The sequence below is a fragment of the Zonotrichia albicollis genome, chromosome 28 (assembly GCF_047830755.1).
Source record: "Zonotrichia albicollis isolate bZonAlb1 chromosome 28, bZonAlb1.hap1, whole genome shotgun sequence".
Classification (NCBI taxonomy): Eukaryota; Metazoa; Chordata; class Aves; order Passeriformes; family Passerellidae; genus Zonotrichia; species Zonotrichia albicollis.
In genome coordinates this window covers 4,531,854-4,554,675 of record NC_133846.1, presented here as the reverse complement: position 1 = coordinate 4,554,675, position 22,822 = coordinate 4,531,854, and the positions used below count along the sequence as shown (strand labels likewise).

General features: G+C 55.9%; 1 protein-coding gene and 2 non-coding genes across 5 annotated transcripts in view; 1 reads left to right on the top strand and 2 right to left on the bottom strand.

The window, feature by feature from the left end:
- The window catches only part of PIK3C2B (phosphatidylinositol-4-phosphate 3-kinase catalytic subunit type 2 beta), a 44,062-nt gene extending 22,433 nt beyond the window's left edge, over window positions 1-21,629 (bottom strand). For 2 of the 3 annotated variants that reach the window (XM_074528253.1, XM_074528255.1), the window contains exons 1-9: window positions 21,558-21,629; window positions 13,385-14,327; window positions 11,700-11,800; window positions 10,227-10,381; window positions 7,746-7,866; window positions 4,512-4,623; window positions 4,305-4,384; window positions 3,111-3,174; window positions 1,296-1,442 (exon numbers count right to left, since the gene is read on the bottom strand). In XM_074528253.1, coding sequence (XP_074384354.1) covers window positions 1,296-1,442; window positions 3,111-3,174; window positions 4,305-4,384; window positions 4,512-4,623; window positions 7,746-7,866; window positions 10,227-10,381; window positions 11,700-11,800; window positions 13,385-14,242 — 1,638 coding nt within the window. In that variant the 5' untranslated portion in view covers window positions 14,243-14,327; window positions 21,558-21,629. The remainder of the gene's footprint in view (window positions 1-1,295; window positions 1,443-3,110; window positions 3,175-4,304; window positions 4,385-4,511; window positions 4,624-7,745; window positions 7,867-10,226; window positions 10,382-11,699; window positions 11,801-13,384; window positions 14,328-21,557) is intronic. The other variant, XM_074528254.1, reaches the window with a different exon arrangement.
- A 668-nt stretch (window positions 21,630-22,297) lies between these two features.
- On the top strand, window positions 22,298-22,370 carry TRNAK-UUU (transfer RNA lysine (anticodon UUU)). The gene has a single exon. It is a non-coding gene; the product is annotated as a tRNA-Lys (tRNA).
- Window positions 22,371-22,542: 172 nt separating this feature from the next.
- On the bottom strand, window positions 22,543-22,615 carry TRNAK-UUU (transfer RNA lysine (anticodon UUU)). Its single transcript has one exon. It is a non-coding gene; the product is annotated as a tRNA-Lys (tRNA).
- Window positions 22,616-22,822: the final 207 nt, after the last annotated feature.

The window sequence follows — 22,822 nt, the reverse complement described above, 5'->3', positions numbered from 1 at the left end:
GGAGCAGCTTTGTGCCCCCTGCACGGCCAGAGGAGCAGCTTTGTGCCCCCTGCATGGCCAGGGGAGCAGCTCTGTGCCCCCTGCATGGCCAGAGGAGCAGCTTTGTGCCCCCTGCATTCCCAGGGGAGCAGCTTTGTGCCCCCTGCATTCCACAGGAGCAGCTTTGTGCCCCCTGCATTCCCACAGGAGCAGCTTTGTGCCCCCTGCATTCCAGAGGAGCAGCTTTGTGCCCCCTGCACTGCCAGAGGAGCAGCTTTGTGCCCCCTGCACTGCCAGAGGAGCAGCTTTGTGCCCCCTGCACTGCCAGAGGAGCAGCTTTGTGCCCCCTGCATTCCCACAGGAGCAGCTTTGTGCCCCCTGCATGGCCACAGGAGCAGCTTTGTGCCCCCTGCATTACCAGAGGAGCAGCTCTGTGCCCCCTGCATTGCCACAGGAGCAGCTTTGTGCCCCCTGCACTGCCCGAGGAGCAGCTTTGTGCCCCCTGCACTGCCCGAGGAGCAGCTTTGTGCCCCCTGCATGGCCAGAGGAGCAGCTTTGTGCCCCTGCATGGCCAGAGGAGCAGCTTTGTGCTGCCCTGCATGGCCAGAGGGAGCCCAGGCCCATCTGCAGCAGCCCTGGAGCTGCAGAGGAAAACTCCCCCCTTGTGCAGGATCCCTCTGCAGCAGAGCCACAGCTGGCACTGCAGGAGGGCTGAGCCCCCATGGGATGGGGCTGGGACACCCCCTGGCACACAGGGGGGCAGGGCATGGTCTGACCTTTCCAGTGCTTTGTTTTGTATTACTGCATTTTTATTTTATTTTTATTTTTTCCTTAATAAAAGACTGTTATTCCGATTCCTGTATCTCTGCCTGAGAGCCCCTTAATTTCAAAATTATAAGAATTTGGAGGAAAGGATTTTACATTTTCCATTTCAGGGGAGGCTCCTGCCTTCCTCAGCAAAACCTGTCTGTCCAAACCAAGACACCCACAAATCATCTTCCAGCTCAGGATAACAATGAAATGTTACTCTTATTCCCATATCTTTGCCCGAGAGTCCCTTAATTTCAAAATTAAAATAATTTGGAGGGAGGGGGTTTACATTTTCCATTTCAAGGGGCCTCCTGCCTTCCATAGCAGAACCTGTCTGTCTAAACCAAGACACCCAAAAAATTTCAATTCAATCTCAAAATTCAACTTCAAAATTTGAATTTCAAAATTTCAATTCAGAATTTCCAACAATTTTCCATACCAGGGGAGGGGCTCCTGCCTCCCTGAGCAGAACCTGCCTGTCCAAACCAAGCCACCCCAGGTCTCACCTTCTGGATTTTGGGCTGCATTCGGGACGGGCAGGGCGGCATCTGGTTGAGGGCAGCCGTGATCTCCTGGGACTCCACGGCCGCCAGGGCGTTGCAGATGGCCATGACCGACTGGATCACCCGCTCGGCCTTCAGGGGGACATCGCCCTGAGGGACAGGGACAGGGACAGGGACAGGGGCAGGACAGGGACAGGGACAGGGACAGGGACAGGGACAGGGACAGGGACAGGGGCAGGACAGGGACAGGGACAGGACAGGGACAGGGACAGGGACAGGGACAGGGACAGGACAGGGACAGGGACAGGACAGGGACAGGGACAGGGACAGACACAGGGACAGGGACAGGGACAGGGACAGGGACAGGGACAGGGACAGGGACAGGGACAGGACAGGGACAGGACAGGGACAGGGAGAGGGACAGGGACAGGGACAGGGACAGGACAGGGACAGGGACAGGGACAGGGACAGGACAGGGACAGGGACAGACACAGGGACAGGGACAGGACAGGGACAGGGACAGGGACAGGGACAGGGACAGGGGCAGGGAGAGGGACAGGGACAGGGACAGGGACAGGACAGGGACAGGGACAGGGACAGGACAGGGACAGGGACAGACACAGGGACAGGGACAGGACAGGGACAGGGAGAGGGACAGGGCAGGGACAGGGAGAGGGACAGGACAGGGACAGGGACAGGGACAGGACAGGGACAGGACAGGGACAGGGAGAGGGACAGGGACAGGGACAGGGACAGGGACAGGGACAGGACAGGGACAGGGACAGGACAGACACAGGGACAGGGACAGACACAGGGACAGGGACAGGACAGGGACAGGACAGGGACAGGGACAGGGACAGGAGATGGCATTAGGGGGAAATGAAAGGTGTGGCTGGGTGAGTGAGTTCTAGTCACCTGTTAAAGGTGGGGCTGTTATTTTTATTTCTTTATCACTTTAGCTCTTATATTTATAGAGGGGGAATTCTGGAGATGATAAATATATCATAGTATATTTACATTATATTATATTTGTTTTTATAGTAATATTTATATTTTATCTCTTTATATATTATTTATATTATATTATATTACATTACACTGCATTACATTATACTATGTTACATTACGTTATGTTACGTTACCTTATGTTATAGTACAGTATAGTATATTTCAATAGTATATAATAATATATTTTAATACTATATTTTCTTTATATTTATATGAATGAACTATACTATTAAAATATAATATAATAAAATATACTATTTACTTATACTTTATATAATAGTATATATAAATATACTATTTATTTATACTTTATATAAATAACATATTTATATTTATATTTATATTTATATTTATATTTATATTTATATTTATATTTATATTTATATTTATATTTATATCTCTGTATCCTCTATCTATACATATTACATTACAGTACATTAATTATTATATTATATATATTATATATATTATTATATTATATATACATTATATTACATGATTTTATATTATATTAATCTCTTTATTTCTTCCATCCTCCCTCCAGGAGATCTCTTCTCTTTATGGGCCATTAATTATTAATTATTTTCTGTTCACAAGTCAATGAGTGTCCGTGCATGGCTGATAAAATCCCATCATCCCATGGGGAGAGGCTCCGCCCAGGGGAGGAGCCAAGCATTCCTACCTGGATCCAATCTGAGGTTTGGGGCTTCACCTTTGCCCACTGCATTCCCAGAGGGTCCAAACCCCCCAAAATCTCCCAAAACCCCCAAAACCCCCCCAAAATCCCCCCAAAACCATCGCTGGCCTCACCTCGGCTGCCAGGAACGCGTCCACCTCGTTGTGGAAGGTGTCGAAGAGGAGACTCAGGGCCTGCCTGGGGGACAGGGGACAGCGCTCAGCCCCAGCCAGGGGACACGTGGGGACAGTGCCACCACGTCCCCCTGGGTGGGCACAGGGGACAGTGCCACCGTGTCACCCTCTGGGCACTGGGGACAGTGCCACCACATCCCCCTGGGTGGGCACAGGGGACAGTGCCACCGTGTCACCCTGTGGGCAGTGGGGACGGTGCCACCATGTCACCCTGCGGGCACTGGGGACAGTGCCACCATATCCCCCTGGGTGGGCACAGGGGACAGTGCCACCGTGTCACCCTGTGGGCAGTGGGGACGGTGCCACCGTGACACCCTGTGGGCAGTGGGGACAGTGCCACCGTGTCACCCTGTGGGCACTGGGGACAGTGCCACTGTGTCACCCTGCGGGCACTGGGGACGGTGCCACCGTGTCACCCTGCGGGCACAGGGGACGGTGCCACCCTGTGGGCACTGGGGACAGTGCCACTGTGTCACCCTGTGGGCACTGGGGACAGCGCCACCGTGTCACCCTGTGGGCAGTGGGGACGGTGCCACCGTGTCACCCGTGGGCAGTGGGGACGGCGCCACCGTGTCACCCTGTGGGCACTGGGGACGGTGCCACCGTGTCACCCTGTGGGCACTGGGGACGGTGCCACTGTGTCACCCTGCGGGCACTGGGGACAGTGCCACCGTGTCACCCTGTGGGCAGTGGGGACGGTGCCACCGTGTCACCCGTGGGCAGTGGGGACGGCGCCACCGTGTCACCCTCTGGGCACTGGGGACGGCGCCACCGTGTCACCCTCTGGGCACTGGGGACAGTGCCACCGTGTCACCCTGTGGGCACTGGGGACAGTGCCACCATGTCCCCCTGGGCGGGCACAGGGCACAGTGCCACCGTGTCACCCTGTGGGCACTGGGGACGGTGCCACCGTGTCACCCTGTGGGCACTGGGGACAGTGCAACCACGTCCCCCTGGGCGGGCACAGGGGACAGTGCCACCGTGTCACCCGTGGGCAGTGGGGATGGTACCACCCTGTCACCCTGTGGGCACTGGGGACGGTGCCACCGTGTCACCCTGGGCGGGCACAGGGGACAGTGCCACCGTGTCACCCTGTGGGCACTGGGGACAGTGCCACCATGTCCCCAGCCCTACCTGCTGATGGTCTGTTTGATGGGGCGCTCCTGCAGGTGGATGTGGTGGTTGAGGGTGGACGGGCTCTGGTCATCGCTGGCCTGGGGACACAGAGAGGCTGAGCAGGGCTGCAGGGAGGTGACACTGACCCCTCGGGGTGACGCTGACCCCTCAGTGTCCCAGGGAGGTGACACCAAGCCCTCAGTGTCCCAGGTTGGTGACACCCACCGTGCGGGCCAGGTCGCTGCGCACGCCTTTCCTCCGGACCAGCTGCAGCCGGATGTCGATGTCGAATTTCCTGCAGTGCTGGATGTGCTCGTGGCTGCCCAGCGCGTGTTTGCTGTGGGGACAGGGCCACGGGCTCACCCCACACCCCAAAAACCCACCTGAGAGCCCCAAAATCCTGCCTTGGGTGCCCCAAAATCCCACCTGAGAGGCCCGAAATCCCACCTAGGGTATCCCAAAATCCCACCTGAGAGGCCCGAAATCCCACCTGGATTGCCCCAAAATCCCACCTGGAGTGCCCCAAAATCCCACCTGGAGCGCCCCAAAATCCCACCTGGAATGCCCCAAAATCCCACCTGGATTGCCCCAAAATCCCACCTGGAGTGCCCCAAAATCCCACCCAAAATCCCACCCAAAATCCTGCCTGGCTACCACAAAAACCCACCTGAGAGCCCCAAAATCCTGCCTCGGGTGCCCCAAAATCCCACCTGAGAGGCCCGAAATCCCACCTGGAATGCCCCAAAATACCACCTGGATTGCCCCAAAATCCCACTTGGAGTGCCCCAAAATCCCACCTGAGAGGCCCGAAATCCCACCTGGAATGCCCCAAAATCCCACCTGGGTGCCCCAAAATCCCACTTGGAGTGCCCCAAAATCCCACCTGAGAGGCCCGAAATCCCACCCAAAATCCCACCCAAAATCCTGCCTGGCTACCACAAAAACCCACCTGAGAGCCCCAAAATCCTGCCTTGGGTGCCCCAAAATCCCACCTGAGAGGCCCAAAATCCCACCTGGAATGCCCCAAAATCCCACCTGGGTGCCCCAAAATCCCACCTGGAGTGCCCCAAAATCCCCTGGCCAGGCAGCCTTGGCTGGGGTTCACAGTGAGGCTGAAGTTTCATCAGGGCTGGGTGAATTTGTGGCTGCCCAGCATGAAGGGACAGGGCCACAGGCTCATCCCACGCCCCAAAATCCCATCTGGGTGCCCCAAAATCCCACCTGGAGTGCCCCAAAATTCTGTCTGACAGCCCCAAAATCCCCTGGCCAGGCAGCCTTGGCTGGGGTTCGCAGTGAAACCAGACTTCCTGCAGGGCTGAGTGAATTCATGCCTGCCAAATGTGCAGGGAGAGCTCCACAGGCTCATCCCATGCCCCAAAACCCCACCTAAGAGCCCCAAAATCCCACCTGGGTGCCCAAAAATCCCACCTGGAGTGCCCTAAAATCCCCTGGCCAGGCAGGGATTCACAATGAAACCCCATTTCCTGCAGGGCTGGGTGAATTAGTGCCTGCAGAGAGAGATCTGCACACTCATCCCACACCTCAAAATCCCACCTGGGTGCCCCAAAATCGCACCTGAGAGCCCCAAAATCCCACCTGGGTGCCCCAAAATCGCACCTGGGGTGCCCCACCCCGCCATCCCCCAGGCAGGCAGCCTTGGCTGGGGCTCAGGGTGGCCGCCCTGCCTGCACAGGGACCTTTGTGGCAGCAGGAAATTCAGAGAATGAGGAATTGTTCTCCCTCCTTCCCCTCCGGAGCCGGGCCCGGCCTGCCAGGACCTGCCCAGGGATCCGTGGGAAGCAGGGCACGGATCTGAGAGCGGGATTGGGAGGAATTCTGGAGCTGGGAGTGACAGGGGGAACCATGGATCTGGGAATGACAGGGGCAATTCTGGAGCTGGGAATGACAGAGAGAATTATGGATCTGGGAATGACAGAGGGAATTCTGGAGCTGGGAATGACAGGGGGAATTCTGGAGCTGGGAGTGACAGGGGCAATTCTGGAGCTGGGAGTGACAGGAAGAATTCTGGAGTTGGGAATGACAGAGGGAATTCTAGAACTGGGAATAACAGGGGGAAATCTGGAGCTGGGAATGACAGGGGGAAATCTGGAGCTGGGAATCACAGTGGGAATTCTAGAGCTGAGAATGATGGAATTATGGAACTGGGAATGAGAAGGGGAACCCTGGATCTGGGAATGACGGGGGGAATTCTGGAGCTGGGAATCACAGTGGGAATTCTGGAGCTGGGAATGACGGAGGGAATTCTGGAGTTGGGAATGAGAAGGGGAACCCTGGATCTGGGAATAACAGGGGGAATTCTGGAGCTGGGAATGAGAAGGGGAACCCTGGATCTGGGAATGACAGAGGGAATTCTGGAGCTGGGAATCACAGTGAGAATTCTGGAGAAGGGAATGACAGGGAGAACCATGGATCTGGGAATCACAGTGGGAATTCTGGAGTTGGGAATAATGGAATAATGGAGCTGGGAATGACAGGGAGAATTCTGGAGCTGGGAATGACAGAAAGAACCCTGGAGCAGGAGTGACAAGGAAAACTCTGGAGCTAGGAATGACAGGGAGATATCTGGATCTGGGAATGACAGGGAGAATTCTGGAGCTGGGATTTATCAAGGGCTGGGATTTATCCATTCTCCGCTCCCTGACACGGCTTTTACAGAATTCTCCTCCAAAAAGCATTTTTGGCAGCTCCCAGCTGGTTTTCCAGGGGTTTGGGGCTCAGCCTGGCCGGGAGCAACATTCCCAAGACATTCCCAATGCTGCTTTTGGCAGGAGCAGCTCCAGAGGCAGGAAAAGGAGCAGAGAAACTCCTGCTGTGCTCCTGCTGTGCCGGATCAACCCTGGGTGTTCATCACACCCTGCAGCTCCTGCCATGGATTTTCCCTGTTTTTTCCCTGGCTTTCCCATGTTTTCACTGTTTTTCCCAATTTTTTCCAGTTTTCTCTTCCCCCCCCCCGCCATTTTCCCCATTTATTTCCCTGTATTTCCCCTGTTTTCCCCCCACTTTTCCTTGATTTTTCCCTGTTTTTTCCCTATTTTTCTCCCATTTTCCCTTGTTTTCCCCCAATTTTTTCCCCTATTTTTTCCCTGTTTTTCCCCCCATTTGTCCCCCTGATTTTCCCTCATGTCCCCTGGTTTTCCCCCTGTTTTTTCCCCAGCTTTTCCCCTGGTTTTCCCCCTGATTTTTTCCCCATTTTCCCCTGTTTTTTCCCCAGCTTTTCCCCTGTTTTTCCCCCTGATTTTACCCCATTTTCGCCCTGTTTTTCCCCCAGCTTTTCCCCTGTTTTTCCCTCTGTTTTCCCCCATTTTCCCCTGGATTTTTTTCCTGTTTTTTTCCCCATTTTTCCCCCAGATTTTTCCTCATTTCCCCCTGTTTTTTTTCCCCATTTTTTTCCCATTTCCCCCCCGAATTTTTCCCATTTTTTTCCCCATGGCCACTCACTTCTGCAGGAACTCCTCGAGGCCGCAGATTTTGAGCAGGAAATCCTCGACGTCCACGGCGTGGAGCTCGTCGTGGGTGTAGCACAGGGCCTGGTAGATGAGCAGGTCCACGGTGGAGGAGCCTGGGGGGAACAGGAATGGCCCCTGAACCCTTGGGAATGGTGGGAATGAATGGTGGGATTGGGGGAATGGTGGGAATGGGGGAATGATGGGAGCCTGGGGGGAACAGGAATGGCCCCTGAACCCTTGGGAATGGTGGGAATGAATGGTGGGAATGGTGGGAATGGTGGGAATGGTGGGAGCCTGGGGGGAACAGGAATGGCCCCTGAACCCTTGGGAATGGTGGGAATGGTGGGGATGGTGGGGATGGTGGGGATGGTGGGATTGGTGGGAGCCTGGGGGGAACAGGAATGGCTCCTGAACCCTTGGGAATGGTGGGAATGGTGGGAATGGTGGGATGGTGGGATTGGTGGGATTGGTGGGAGCCTGGGGGGAACAGGAATGGCCCCTGAACCCTTGGGAATGGTGGGAATGGTGGGAATGGTGGGATTGGTGGGAGCCTGGGGGGAACAGGAATGGCCCCAGAATCATTTGGAATGGTGGGGATGAATGGTGGGACGGGGTAAATGGTGGGAATGGTGGGGATGGGGGAATGATGGGGATGGTGGGATTGGGGGAATGGTGGGAATGGTGGGAATGGTGGAGATGGTGGGATTGGGGAAATGGTGGGAATGGTGGGGATGGGGGAATGATGGGAGTGGTGGGATTGGGGGAATGGTGGGAATGATGGGGATGGTGGGATTGGGGGAATGGTGGGGATGGTGGGAATGGGGGAATGATGGGGATGGTGGGATTGGGGGAATGGTGGGGATGGTGGGAATGCGGGGATTGATGGGGATGTAGGGGATGGTGGTGATGGTGGGGATGACAGGGAATGTTAGGAACAGTGGGAACAGGTGGGGATGGTGGGGATTGGTGAGAACAACAGGGATGGTGGGATTGGGGGAATGGTGGAAAGAACAGGAATGGTGGGGATGGTGGGACTGGGGGAATGGTGGGAATGAGAGGAATGGGGGAATGGTGGGGATGGTGGGAATGGTGGGGATGGTGGGAATGGGGGAATGGTGGGAATGAGAGGAATGGGGGAATGGTGGGGATAGTGGGGATGGTGGGGATGGTGGGGATGATGGGGATGGTGGGAATGGTGGGGATGATGGGAATGGGGGGATTGGTGGGGATGGAGAGGATGATGTAATTAGTGGGAATGGTGGGACTGGGGGTATTGGTGGGAATGGAGGGGATTGCGCTATTAGTGGGATTGGGGGAATGGTGGGACTGGGGAAATAGTGGGATTGGTGGGATTGGTGGGAATGTCAGGAACAGTGGGAAGATGTGGGGATGGTGGGAACAGAGGGCATGGTAGGGATGGTGGGACTGGGGGAATGATGGAATGGTGGGAATGAAGGGGATGGTGGAATGGTAGGAATGTGGGAACAGGCGGGACTGGTGGGAATGCTGGGAATGCTGGTAATGGTGGGATTGAGAGAATGGTGGAATGGTGGGAATGGTGGGATTGGGAGAATGGTGGAATGGTGGAGATGGTGGGGATGGTGGGGATGGTGGGGGTGGAGGGAAAGACAGGAAAGGTGGGGATGGTGGGATTGGGGGAATGATGGAATGGTGGGAATGGTGGGATGGTGAGGATGGTGGGGATGATGGAATGCTGGGGATGGGGGGAATGGGGGAACGGTAGGAATGCAGGAACAGTGGGAACAGGCGGGGATGGTGGGATTGGGGGAATGATGGAATGGTGGGATTGGTGGGATGGTGAGGATGGTGGGGATGATGGAATGCTGGGGATGGTGGGGATGGGGGGAATGGTAGGAATGCAGGAAGAGTGGGAACAGGCGGGGATGGTGGGAATGGGGGAATGATGGAATGGTGGGAATGGTGGGATTGGTGAGGATGGTGGGGATGATGGAATGCCGGGGATGGTGGAATGGTAGGAATGCAGGAACAGGCGGGGATGGTGGGAATGGTAGGGATGGTTAGGACAGTGGGAGTGGGGGAATGGTGGGAATAGCAGGAACTGTAGGAACAGAGGAATGGTGGGGATGCGGGAATGGGGGAGTGGTGGGAATGGTGGGATTGGTGAGGATGGTGGGGATGATGGAATGCTGGGGATGGTGGGGATGGGGGAATGGTAGGAATGCAGGAACAGTGGGAACAGGCGGGGATGGTGGGAATGGTAGGAATGGTTAGGACAGTGGGAGTGGGGGAATGGTGGGAATAGCAGGAACTGTAGGAACAGAGGAATGGTGGGGATGGTGGGGATGGTGGGAATGCGGGAATGGGGGAGTGGTGGGAATGGCGGGATTGGCGGGAATGGCAGGAGCAGCGTGAACAGCGGGGATGGCAGGAACAATGGGAATGTGTGAATGCGGTAATTCCGCCTCCTCCCCCGGCCGGGCTCGGCACTCACAGTCGCAGGTGAAGGTGAGCGGCTCCCTCAGGCTGTCACTCAGCACCGTCACCTTCAGGCTGACGCCGTGGCCCGGCTGCTCGGGGCTCACGTTCACCGCGTTCCACACCAGCCCCGAGCCCGAGCAGCCCCTGGAGCCGCAGCTGGAGCGCAGCCTGGCGAGCAGGGATGGATCAGGGGCCTGCTGGGACTGGGGGGGTCCCACACCCCAAAAATCACCAGGGTGGCCTGGAATCCCCTTTTGGCACCCCGAGGGCTCAGCACCGCTGGGAACAGCCCCTTTGGGTGGCCTTGAACCCCTTCTGGGTTGCCCTGAATCCACTTTTGGTGGCCCTGAAACACTTCTGGTAGCTAAGAATCCCCTCTGGGTGGCCCTGAATCCCCTGTGGGTGGCCTGGAACCCCTTTTGGCACCACAAGAGCTCAGCACCGCTAGGAACAGCCCCTTTGGGTGGCCCTGAAACCCTTCTGGGTGGCCCTGAATCCCCTGTGGTTGGCCTGGAACCCCTTTTGGCACCCCAAGGGCTCAGCACCGCTGGGAACAGCCCCTTTGGGTGGCCCTGAACCCCTTCTGGGTTGCCCTGAATCCACTTTTGGTGGCCCTGAAACACTTCTGGTAGCTATGAATCCCCTCTGGGTGGCCCTGAACTCCTCTTGGTGGCCCTGAACCCCTCTTGGTAGCCCTGAATCCCCTATAGGTGGCCTGGACTCCCTTTTGGCACCCCAAGGGCTCAGCACCCCTGGGAACAGCCCCTTTGGGTGGCCCTGAACCCCTCTGGGTGGCCCTGAATGTCCTCTGGGTGGCCCTGAACCCCTTTTTGGGGCACTGAATCCCCTTTTGTGGCCATGAATCCCCTTTTGGTGGCCTTCAATCCCCTCTGGGTGACCCTGAATCCCTTTTGGGTGGCCCTGAATTGCCTTGGGCTGGCTCTGAATCCCCTTGGGGTGGCCATGAGACCTCTCTTGGTGGCCCTGAATCCCCTCAGGGTAGCCCTGAATCCCCCATTAGTGGCCCTGAATCCCCTTGGGATGTCCCTGATGCCTTCAGGGTAGCCCTGAATCCCCTTTGGGTGGCCCTGAATCCCCTTGGGATGTCCCTGATGCCTTCAGGATGGCCCTGAATCCCCTTTGGGTGGCCCTGAATCCCCTTGGAGTGGCCCTCAAGCATCACTTGGTGTCCCTGAATCCCCTTGGGGTGACCATGAGACCTCTCAGGATGGCCCTGAATCCCCTTTGGGTGGCTCTGAATCCCCTTGGGATGTCCCTGATGCCTTCAGGATGGCCCTGAATCCCCTTGGAGTGGCCCTCAAGCGTCTCTTGGTGTCCCTGAATTCCCTTGGGGCGGCCATGAGACCTCTCAGGGCGGCCCTGAATCCCCATTTGTGGTCATGAAACCCCTCTTGGTGTCCCTGAGTCCTCTCTCGATGGCCCTGAAGCCCCTTTGGGTTGTTTTGGGGACGTTTTGCGCACTCACACATCCAGCATGTGACAGAAGGCCGCCACCTCCTCGTCCCGCTCCTCGGACACCTCGAAGAGCTCGTAGCCATTGGCCAGGGAGTGGGGCCGGGGAGCCACCTGTGGGGCAGGACAGGGGACCATCAGCTGGGGGACACCCCCGGGACCCCACACCCCCATGGGGACCCCCCCTGGAACAGCCTGTGCCACGCCAGGGCCACCGCGGTGGGGACAGAGGTGTCCCTGCAGCAGCGTGGGGGCTCTGGGCCAGCATGGGGGGGTTTGGCTTGTCCGTGGCTGGGAGACCCCCCAAAAGTGGCCATTCCCAGGGATATCCCACCGGATGGGCAGGAAACGTCACCAGGCTGTGGGGGTGCTGCAGGGGACACTGCCTGGTGCTGTCCCCAGAAGGGCAGGTGGCACCACCATGCAAGGTGTGACTCATGGGACCCTTCAGTTTTGGGGTTTTGGACAGGTCTGACTTACAGGACCTTCAGTTTTGGGGTTTTGGGTAGGTCTGGCTCATGGGACATTCAGTTTTGGGTTTGTGGACAGGTCTGGCTCAGTTTTGGGCTTTTGGATAGATCTGGCTCACAGGACCCTTCAGTTTTGGGGTTTTGGACTGGTCTGGCTCAGTTTTGGGGTTTTGGATAGATCTGGTTCACAGGACCCTTCAGTTTTGGGGTTTTGGACAGGTCTGGCTCATGGGACAATCAGTTTTGGGTTTGTGGGCAGGTCTGGCTCAGTTTTGGGGTTTTGGATAGATCTGGCTCAGTTTTGGGGTTTTGGATAGATCTGGTTCACAGGACCCTTCAGTTTTGGCGTTTTGGACAGGTCTGGCTCAGTTTTGGGGTTTTGGATAGATCTGGCTCACAGACCCTTCAGTTTTGAGATTTTGGACAGTCTGGCTCAGTTTTGGGGTTTTGGGCAATTCTGACTCAGTTTTTAGGGTTTTGGACAGGTCTGGTTCAGGTTTTGGTGCTCTAGGCAGGGCTCTCTCATGGGACACCCCCACACTCAGACGCCTCTCCCCACATCCCACATCCCACATCCCACATCCCACATCCCATTCCAAGGACCACGACACCATCCCAAGAAGAACCCACCCAAAATCACACCCATCTTGGGGACATCCCAGCTAAAAATTCCCAGCTCCATCCCTCCCCAATTCCAATTCCAATTCCAATTCCAATTCCTATTCCAATTCTAATTCCAACTCCAATTCCAATTCCAATTCCAACTCCAATTCCAACTCCAATTCCAACTCCAACTCCAATTCCAACTCCAATTCCAATTCCAATTCCAATTCCAATTCCAATTGCAATTCCAACTCCAATTCCTACTCCAATTCCAATTCCAATTGCAATTCCAATTCCAATTCCAATTCCAATTCCAATTGCAATTCCAACTCCAATTCCTACTCCAATTCCAATTCCAATTCCAATTCCAATTCCTATTCCCATTCCAATTCCCATTCCAATTCCAATTCCCATTCCAATTCCCATTCCAATTCCCATTCCCATTCCAATTCCAATTCCAATTCCTATTCCAACTCCAATTCCAATTCCAATTCCAATTCCAACTCCAATTCCAATTCCAATTCCAATTCCAACTCCAATTCCAACTCCAATTCCAATTCCAATTCCAATTCCAACTCCAACTCCAATTCCAATTCCCATTCCAATTCCCATTCCCAGCCCTCACCGGCTCCACGGAGATCCTGCGGTTCCTGTTGGCCGCCAGGTTCTTCCTCCCGCCCGCCCGGGCTCCGTAGGTGCGCGGGGGCACCTGTGGGGGCATGGTCTTGCTCCGTGCCACCGGCTTCCCGCTGGATTCCTTCTCCAGGATGCTCCTGCCTTCCTTCCATCCCCGGGAGCCTTCCCGCAGCGCCTCGGACTCGTAGGTGGACTTGAGGTTGAGGCAGGTGATGGCGTCCACGCCGTAGGGATCCTCCTGCGAGATGCGGCGCCCCACAAGCTTGTCCTGGGCCACCGAGAACATGTTGATGTCCCTGGGCTGGGCCTGGCTCTTGGGGGACAGTGGGGAGCGCTGGCTGCTCTCGGGACAGCCCCACAGCGGGTGCCGTGGGGGCAGAGGGGGCGGCGAGAGCTTTTTGGGAGATCCACCACCCTCGTGGGGCTCGGAGCCGTTGAGGGGCTCCCCGAGGAAATCCCGCTGGGAACCCTCGAAGATGAGCAGGTAATCCCCGCTCAGCGGGCCCTTCCAGGGCTGGGGCTCCATGCGGGGCGTGCTGGGCCCGGGTGGCACTTGGGGACCCTCGGGGACATTGGGGACGGCGTGGCTGAGCGCGGGGTCGGAGCCGGAGAGCCCCCGCGCGGCTTTGATGGCGCTCCTGTCGGCGGGGTCGTCCCAGGAGATGAGGGAGCGCTCCTGGAGCTGCTCCTTCCTGGCCCGGCTCTCCTCCTTGTCCTGGCGGAGGCGGGATAGGGCGTCGTACTCCATCTGCAGCGCCTCGGCCAGCGCCAGCTCCTTGCGGCTCAGCCCCACCGACTCCAGCGCCGGCCACTGCTCGCCGGGGCCGCGGCGGCGCGACGTGGACATCCTGCTGCCGCCGGGATCCTTCCTCCTGCCGGGATCGGGGTCCAGAGAGCGGCACCGGCGTCAGGAGAACGGCATCGTGCTGCTCCTGGGAGAGGAAAGGGTTAAGGGGTTAATGGGGAGTGGGGAGAGGTTGAGGGGGTGATGCAGGGAGCGGGGAAAGGTGAGGGATTGATGTTGGGAGTTGGGAAAGGTGTGGGATTGATGCTGGGAATGGGGAAAAGTGAGGAATTGATGGATGGCACCCATGGATGGCTGGAAATAGGGAAAGGTGAGGGGGTGATGCTGGGAGTGGGGAAAGGTGAGGGATTGATGTTGGGAGTTGGGAAGGTGTGGAGAGCCTGGTTTAAACATGGCTTAAAGAAAGAGGCCATGAAGGTATTCAGCTAAGGGAAAGATAGAAGCCTGCTGTAAAGCAGCCTTTCCCAGGCTTGATCCTGTAAATAATTAAGGTTCTCAGCCACCTTTTATATAAACAACAAGATTCTCAGACCGTTTCCTCAAAACCAGGCAATATTCTGTCCTTGGCTGCTCTGGGAACAGATGGCCGTTCTGGGAAACAGATATAAAGGTTTTGAGAACTTTGCATATCATGGGTGAGAACACTGATTTTGGTTTCAATAAACAAACCTCAGGTATTGTAAACAAAAGGAGGAGCTGAAGTTTTCTCTACAGCCTATCGGGAGCTCAGATTTTGCAATATGCATGAAGTGAATTAACACTGTTATAAAAAGTGCCTGGTTGATGAATAAATCGGAGTCAGATGCTGATCAACAAAGGTGGGTCCCTCCCTTCACTTCAACAGGAAGGGTGTGGGATTGATGCTGGGAATGGGGAGAAGTGAGGAATTGATGGATGGCACCCATGGATGGCTGGAAATAGGGAAAGGTGAGGGATTGATGCTGGGAGTGGGGAAAGGTGAGGGATTGATGGGTGATGGATGATGGTTGATGGACCTCCAGATTTTTGGGTGTTGGATGGGTTTGGCTCATGGGAGCTCCAGTTTTTGGGGTTCTGGACAGGATTGGCTCATGGGACCTTCTATCTTTGGGGTTTTGGATGGGTTTGGCTCATGGGACCTCCGGGTTTTGGGGTTCTGGGCAGGTTTGGCTCATGGAACCTCCTGTTTTTGGGGTTTTGGATGGGTTTGGCTCATGGGACCTCCAGGTTTTGGGGTTCTGGGCAGATCTGGTTCATGGGACTTCCAGTTTTTGGGGTTTTGGATGGGTTTGGCTCATGGGAGCTCCGGGTTTTGGGGTTCTGGGCAGGTTTGGCTCATGGAACCTCCTGTTTTTGGGATTTTGGATGGGTTTGGCTCATGGGACCTAAAGCTTTTGGGGTTTTGGATGGGTTTGGCTCATGGAACCTCCAGTTTTTGGCGTTTTGGACAGGTTTGGCTCATGGAACCTCCAGTTTTTGGCGTTTTGGACAGGTTTGGCTCATGGGACCTAAAGTTTTTGGGGTTTTGGACAGGTTTGGCTCATGGAACCCCCAGTGTTTGGGATTCTGGGCAGATCTGGCACATGGGACCTCCTCTTTTTGGGGTTTTGGACGGATTTGGTTATGGGACTTCCTAGTTTTTGGGGTTTTGGATGGGTTTGGTTTATTGGGACTTCAAGTTTTTGGGGTTCAGGTGAGGTCTGGCTCCACTGCCTCCCAATTTAGGGTCAAAAGGAGCCACTCCCCCTTCCCAATAATGACAAATATTTTACTGGGTGTCCCCTGGCCACCACCATGCCCATTTTGGAGAAAGCAGGAAAATCCTAAATCCCAAACCACCAGAGCCAGGAGAGGTCAGGGGACCCCAAAAGTGGCCCCCACACCCCACCCCAGTGTCCAGTCCATCCCAAGGTGTCCCCAGGTCTCTCCTGGGGGATTTTATCCTCCTGACCCCGAGCTCTGCAGGACCAGATGGTTCCTAATGAGCTCCACAATTCCCACAGGATTTGGGAATTGCGTTTTTCCAGCCCCCCCAGCACCAGCTCATTCCAAGGATTTTGGTGCTTCCCAGCTAGAAAAGAGAGGTTGGGAATGTTCCCTTCCCCTGGCATTTCAGGGCTCCTGCTGGCAGCTGTGGCTTTTTCCTGGAAAAGCAGAAATCCCAAAAGCTGGAAGGCGAACAGAGGGAAAAATCTGCTTTTAACCCAAAAGCAACAAAATCCCGGCTGAGTTTTGCGGCTGATGAAGCCACAGCTCCGTGCTGCTCTCCAAGACAAACATCTGCATTTCCCCTCCAGCGTGTGGGGCTGGGATTGCCACGGGAATGGGGTTTGACCAAAAGGAGCAAAAAAATCCCATGGAAAAGCCCCAAAATCGCCCTCTAAGTGCTGGTCCAGGAGCTGGAAGTGATGCTGGGTCGGAGCCTCTTGATACTGGGATTTAATGGGAATTTAATAGGAATTTATTGGGAATTTTATTGGGAATTTTAATGGGAATTTATTGGGACTTTTAATGGGAATTTATTGGGGATTTTAATGGGAATTTTAACCAATCACTTGGGTTGGGGACACTGAGCAGATGGCTCAGCCCCTTCCCTTCCCAAAAGGAGCAAAAGAATCCCATGGAAAAGCCCCTAAGTGCTGGTCCAGGAGCTGGAAGTGACGCTGGGTTGGAGCCTCTTGATACAGGGATTTATTGGGAATTTAATGGGGAATTAATGGGAATTTACTGGGAATTTAATGGGAATTTAATGGGGGTTTTAGTGGGAATTTTAAAGGGGATTTGAATGGGGATTTTAATGTTCCCATGGTTAAAGGGGGCTCTGGAGCCTCCCTGATCCCGGGAAACTGGGCAGGATCCTGTGGGATCCCAGGGGCTGATTTTAATGGGGATTTTAATGGGAATTTTAGTGGGAGTTTTAATGTTCCCATGGTTAAAGGGGGCTCTGGAGCCTCCCTGATCCCGGGAAACCTGGCAGGATCCTGTGGGATCCCAGGGGCTGATTTTAATGGGGATTTTAATGGGAATTTTAGCGGGAATTTTAATGGGAATTTTAATGTTCCCATGGTTAAAGGGGGCTCTGGAGCCTTCCTGATCCCGGGGAACTGGGCAGGATCCTGTGGGATCCCAGGGGATGATTTTAATGAGGATTTTAGTGGGAATTTTAATGGGAATTTTAATGTTCCCATGGTTAAAGGGGGCTCTGGAGCCTCCCTGATCCTGGGAAACTGGGCAGGATCCTGTGGGATCCCAGGGGCTGATTTTAATGGGGATTTTAATGGGAATTTTAATGGGAATTTTAATGGGGATTTTAATGTTCCCATGGTTAAAGGGGGCTCTGGAGCCTCCCTGATCCTGGGAAACTGGGCAGGATCCTGTGGGATCCCAGGGGCTGATTTTAATGGGGATTTTAATGGGAATTTTAATGTTCCCATGGTTAAAGGGGGCTCTGGAGCCTCCCTGATCCCGGGAAACTGGGCAGGATCCTGCAGGGGATGATTTTAATGGGGATTTTAATGGGAATTTTAGTGGGAATTTTAATGGGGATTTTAATGTTCCCATGGTTAAAGGGGGCTCTGGAGCCTTCCTGATCCCGGGAAACCCGGCAGGATCCCATGGCAGATCCCTGGCTTCCCATACCCAGGGATGGGATCCTGGGGGGTCCTTGAGCATCCCCATCCTCCCTTCCTCCTCTCAGGATCCCACCTGAGACCCCCCCCCTTTTTAAAGAGATCCTGACTCCTGGCCCCATGGGACCCCACAATGTCCCCACAGTGTCCCCAAGCAGCTCCAGACCCCACCTGGAGCCACCTCCTGTCCCTGTCCCCGTGTCACACCCACACCCAGACTTGGGGAATGTCCCAAAGCCCCCAGGGCCGGGGTTTTGGGGGTCAGGGCCACCCCTCGGGGGACGTTGGAGGTGGCGTCGCGCTGTCCCCGATGCCGCCACCCGTGTCCCATGCAAATCTCGGCTTCCTCCTGCCACCCACCCGGGGACAGGAGGGGCAGCGGGGACAGGAGGGGGTGGAGGCCTGAAAACACCCCAAAAACATCACAGAAACACCTCCAAAACACCCCAAAAACAGCACAGAAACACCTCCAAAACACCCCAAAAAACATCACAGAAACAGCCAAAAACACCAGAGAAACACCCCCAAAAGCGCTACAGGAACATCCCAAAAACACCACAGAAACACCACAGGAACACCTCAAAACACCACAGGAACACCCCAAAACCACCCCCAAAACACTTTTGGAGCCACAAATGGATCCATCGATCCCAAATCCAACAGTCTGGAAGGAAAAAAAGGGATTCAGGGAGGACTGGGAGCGTCATCCCAGGGATGTGGGGAGGACTGGGATCATCCCAGGGTGAATCCCAGCACATCCCAGTGCATCCTGGTGAATCCCAGTGCATCCCAGTCAAACCCAGTACCTCCCAATACATCCCAGTACATCCCAGTGAATCCCAGCACATCCCAGTGAATTCTGGTGAATCCCAGTACCTCCCAATACATCCCAGTGCATCCCAGCACATCCCAGTGCATCCTGGTGAATCCCAGTGCATCCCAGTCAATCCCAGTACCTCCCAATACATCCCAGTGCATCCTGGTGAATCCCAGTACATCCCAGTCAATCCCAGTACCTCCCAATATATCCCAGTGCATCCCAGTGAATCCCAGCACATCCCAGTGAACCCCAGTACATCCCAGTCAATCCCAGTCAATCCCAGTACACCCCAGTCAATCCTGGTGAACCCCTGTAAATCCCAGTCCATCCCAGTCAATCCCAGTGCATCTCAGTCCATTCTGGTGCATCCCAGTCAATCCCAGTACATCCCAGTGAATCCCAGTGCATCCTGGTGAATCCCAGTGCATCCCAGTGAATCTCGGTGAATCCAGGGAACCCCAGTGAGTCCCAGTACCTCCCAATACATCCCAGTGCATCCCAGTACATCCCAGTGAATCCCAGCACATCCCAGTGAACCCCAGTACATCCCAGTGAAACCCAGTGCATCCTGGTGAATCCTCGTGAACCCCAGTGAATCCCAGTCAATCCCAGTACACCCCAGTCAATTATCCCAGTACACCCCAGTCAATCATGGTGAATCCCTGTAAATCCCAGTCCATCCCAGTCAATCCCAGTGCATCCCAGTCCATTCTGGTGCATCCCAGTGCATCCCAGTGCATCCTGGTGAATCCTCCTGAACCCCAGTGAATCCCAGTGAATCACAGTCTATCCCAGTACACCCCCAGTCAATCCTGGGGAACCCCTGTAAATCCCAGTCCATCCCAGTGCATCCCAGTCCATCCCAGCCCTGCTCCCACACGCAGCACCTGCTCCCACTGCAGCAGGCTGGGAATTCCCGGCTGCAGGGTTGGAAGGGCCGATCCTCTGGATCCTCTGGAATTTGGGGCTGTGCTCCGAGGTGAGGCAGGTGCCTGGCTGGGGCGGTTACCCCGGGAAATCCGGGATAGGCGGGTTCCTCACCCCAGAGCTCCCTGTTATCCCATCCCTCCCACTTTGAGAGGGAAAGGATGGATTTTCCTGGGAGATCCAGACTCCAGGCAGGTTTCCCCATCCCACAGCTCCCTGTTATCCCATTCCTCCCACTCTGAGAGGAAAGGGATGGATTTTCCTGGGAATACCAGGCTCCAGGAACATTCCCTCACCCCCATCTCCCTGTTATCCCTTCCCTGATGCTCCGGGAAGGAAGGATGGATTTTCCTGGGAAATCCGGGCTCTGGGCAGGTTCCCTTACTCCAGAGCTCCCTGTTATCCCAATCCTTGTTGCTCTGGGAAGGAAGGACTGGTTTTCCTGGGAATACCAGGCTCCAGGCAGGTTCCCTTACCCCCAGCTCCCTATTATCCCATCCCTCCTGCTCTGGGAAGGAAGGATGGATTTTCCTGGGAAATCTGGACTCCAGGAGCATTCCCTCACCCCCCCAGCTCCCTGTTATCCTGTTCCTGCAGCTCTGGGAAGGTAGAAGTGATTTTCCTGGGAAATCTGGACTCCAGGAGCATTCCCTCACCAGCAGCTCCCATCCCTGCCCCTCTGGGAAGGAAGGATTGATTTTCCTGGGAGATCCAGCCTCCAGGATCATTCCCTCACCCCCAGCTCCCTGTTATCCCATCCCTCCTGCTCTGGGAAGGAAGGATGGATTTTCCTGGGAAATCTGGACTCCAGGAGCATTCCCTCACCCCCCCAGCTCCCTGTTATCCCGTTCCTGCAGCTCTGGGAAGGTAGAACTGATTTTTCTGGGAATACCAGGCTCCAGGAGCATTCCCTCACCCCCAGCTCCCTGTTATCCCATCCCTGCTGCTCTAGGAAGGAAGGATGGATTTTCCCGGGAGATCCAGGCTCTGGGCAGGTTCCCTCACCCTCAGCTCCCTATTATCCCATCCCTCCTGCTCTGGGAAGGAAGGATGGATTTTCCTGGGAAATCTGGACTCCAGGAGCATTCCCTCACCCCCAGCTCCCGTCTCTGCCGCTCCGGGAAGGAAGGATTGATTTTCCCGGTCACGCTGGTGCTCATGGAGCCGGGCCCAGGCGCCGGGAACAATCCCAGCCGTGCTCGGCCTCGCACACACGAGCAGGGAGCCCCCGGAGCTCCCTCATCCAGCGGGAGCAGCTCCCGAACCTCTGGAATTCTGATCCACGAGATTCCCGCAGGGTTGGGATCGGCAGGAGAGCAGGGATCCCACCAGCATCATCACCGGAGCCTCCTGCCCCGAAATCCGGGCGGTTTTAGGGCTGGGATGGAGCTGATCCTGCTCGGCCTCTCAGCACGGCTGGGCTGTCCCTGTCCCTGTCCCCGTCCCTGTCCCTGTCCCTGTCCCTGTCCCTGTCCCTGTCCCTGTCCCTGTCCCTGTCCCCAGCCACTGACCCAAAGGGTGCCATCCCTGCCCACGGCACGCGGGTGGGGACCAGAGGGTCCAAAACCAAAAACCGAGACCAAACCCGCTCCAGGATTCCGTGATCCCCGTCCCCATCCCTTCCCTATTTCTGTCCCCACCCCTGTCCCCATCGCTGTCCCTGCGGGGAGGGGACACGACCCCGACCCCCCCCCGTCCCCTTCGCCCAACTTGGCCGCTCCTCGGGCACCATCTCATTGTTCCGAACCCCCCAAATCCCCGAGGGGAGACCCCCGCACCCTCCGCGTGCCCTGGGAAGGGGCAGCCCCGCATTCCCCCCGCGTTCCCTTTCGGGGTTCCCAGGATGAGCCGCAGCTCTTGGGAAGCTCCGGGACCCGCATCATCCCCGCGAGGCGAAAATTACGGATGCACAGAGCTCCGTTTAAATAGAAAATATCATTTTTTAGCGGAGAAAACCCCGGGACGAGCCGAGCGGAGCCCCCCGCTCCCTCCGCGGCCCTACCTGCTCCGAGCGGCTGCGGCGGCGGCGGCGGCGGCGGCGGGGCCGGGGATGCGGGAGGAGCCGGGAGGATGCGGGAGGAGCCGGGAGGATGCGGGAGGAGCCGGAGGGAGGCGGGAGCTCCGCGGCGGAGGCGGCGGACAATGGCGGGCACAGCGCGGGGCTGTGCGGGGCCATCTCCCGGCCGCGCTCCGCATTGCACAGAGCCCCGGCTGGTGTCCCTTGGTGTCCCCCTGAATGTCCTCGGGATGTTCAGAGCCCCGGCTGGTGTCCCTTGGTGTCCCCCTGAATGTCCTCGGGATGTTCAGAGCCCCGGCTGGTGTCCCCTGGTGTCCCCCTGAATGTCCTCGGGGTGTTCCTCAATGCGCAAAGCCCCGGCTGGTGTCCCTTGGTGTCCCCCTGAATGTCCCCGGGATGTTCAGAGCCCCGGCTGGTGTCCCCCCCTGAATGTCCCCGAGATGTTTCTCATTGCACAGAGCCCCGGCTGGTGTCCCCCAGGGTCCCCTCGCGTCCCCAGCATGCTCCGGCTGCCCCGTGGAACGCCCGAGATGCTGCCGTCAGTTGGGGGGTGCAGGAGGGAAGGTGCAGGCAATGGGGTGCAGATTTTGGGGTGCAGTGGGATGCAGACAGTGGGGTTCAGGCAGAAGGGGTCAGTTAGGGGGTGCAGACAGAAATACAAGTCCCGGCAGCCACGCATTTTCTTTGTACGGGGATATTCCAGCAGCGCCACGCAACACAGCAGAGCCCGGATAGCTCAGTCGGTAGAGCATCAGACTTTTAATCTGAGGGTCCAGGGTTCAAGTCCCTGTTCGGGCGAGCTTCCTTTTTCTATGTAATAATTTTTTTTTTTTTGATTGCTGCCACGATTCCCCGCAGCCGCAGCCAGAACTCTCAGGTAGGCAGCGCTGGTCGTGTCGCAGGTGTAAAAAAAAGGGGTTTTTTGGGGAAAAAAATAATGAGGCAGTGAAAAAATAAGGAAAAAGAGGATCGCCCGAACAGGGACTTGAACCCTGGACCCTCAGATTAAAAGTCTGATGCTCTACCGACTGAGCTATCCGGGCTCTGAGCTCGGCGTTTGGTCAAACCCTTTATGACCACACAACGAGGCTGATTCACCCGGTTTTTCCAGGAACTGGGATCCGTTCCCGGCGTGGGGCTCCCTCCCCCGGCCCAAAACACATCATTAGACAAAATATTTTAATAATTTCTCAAAATATTCTAATTATTTTTTGAAATATTCTTACTATTTCTCAAAGTATTCCAATTAT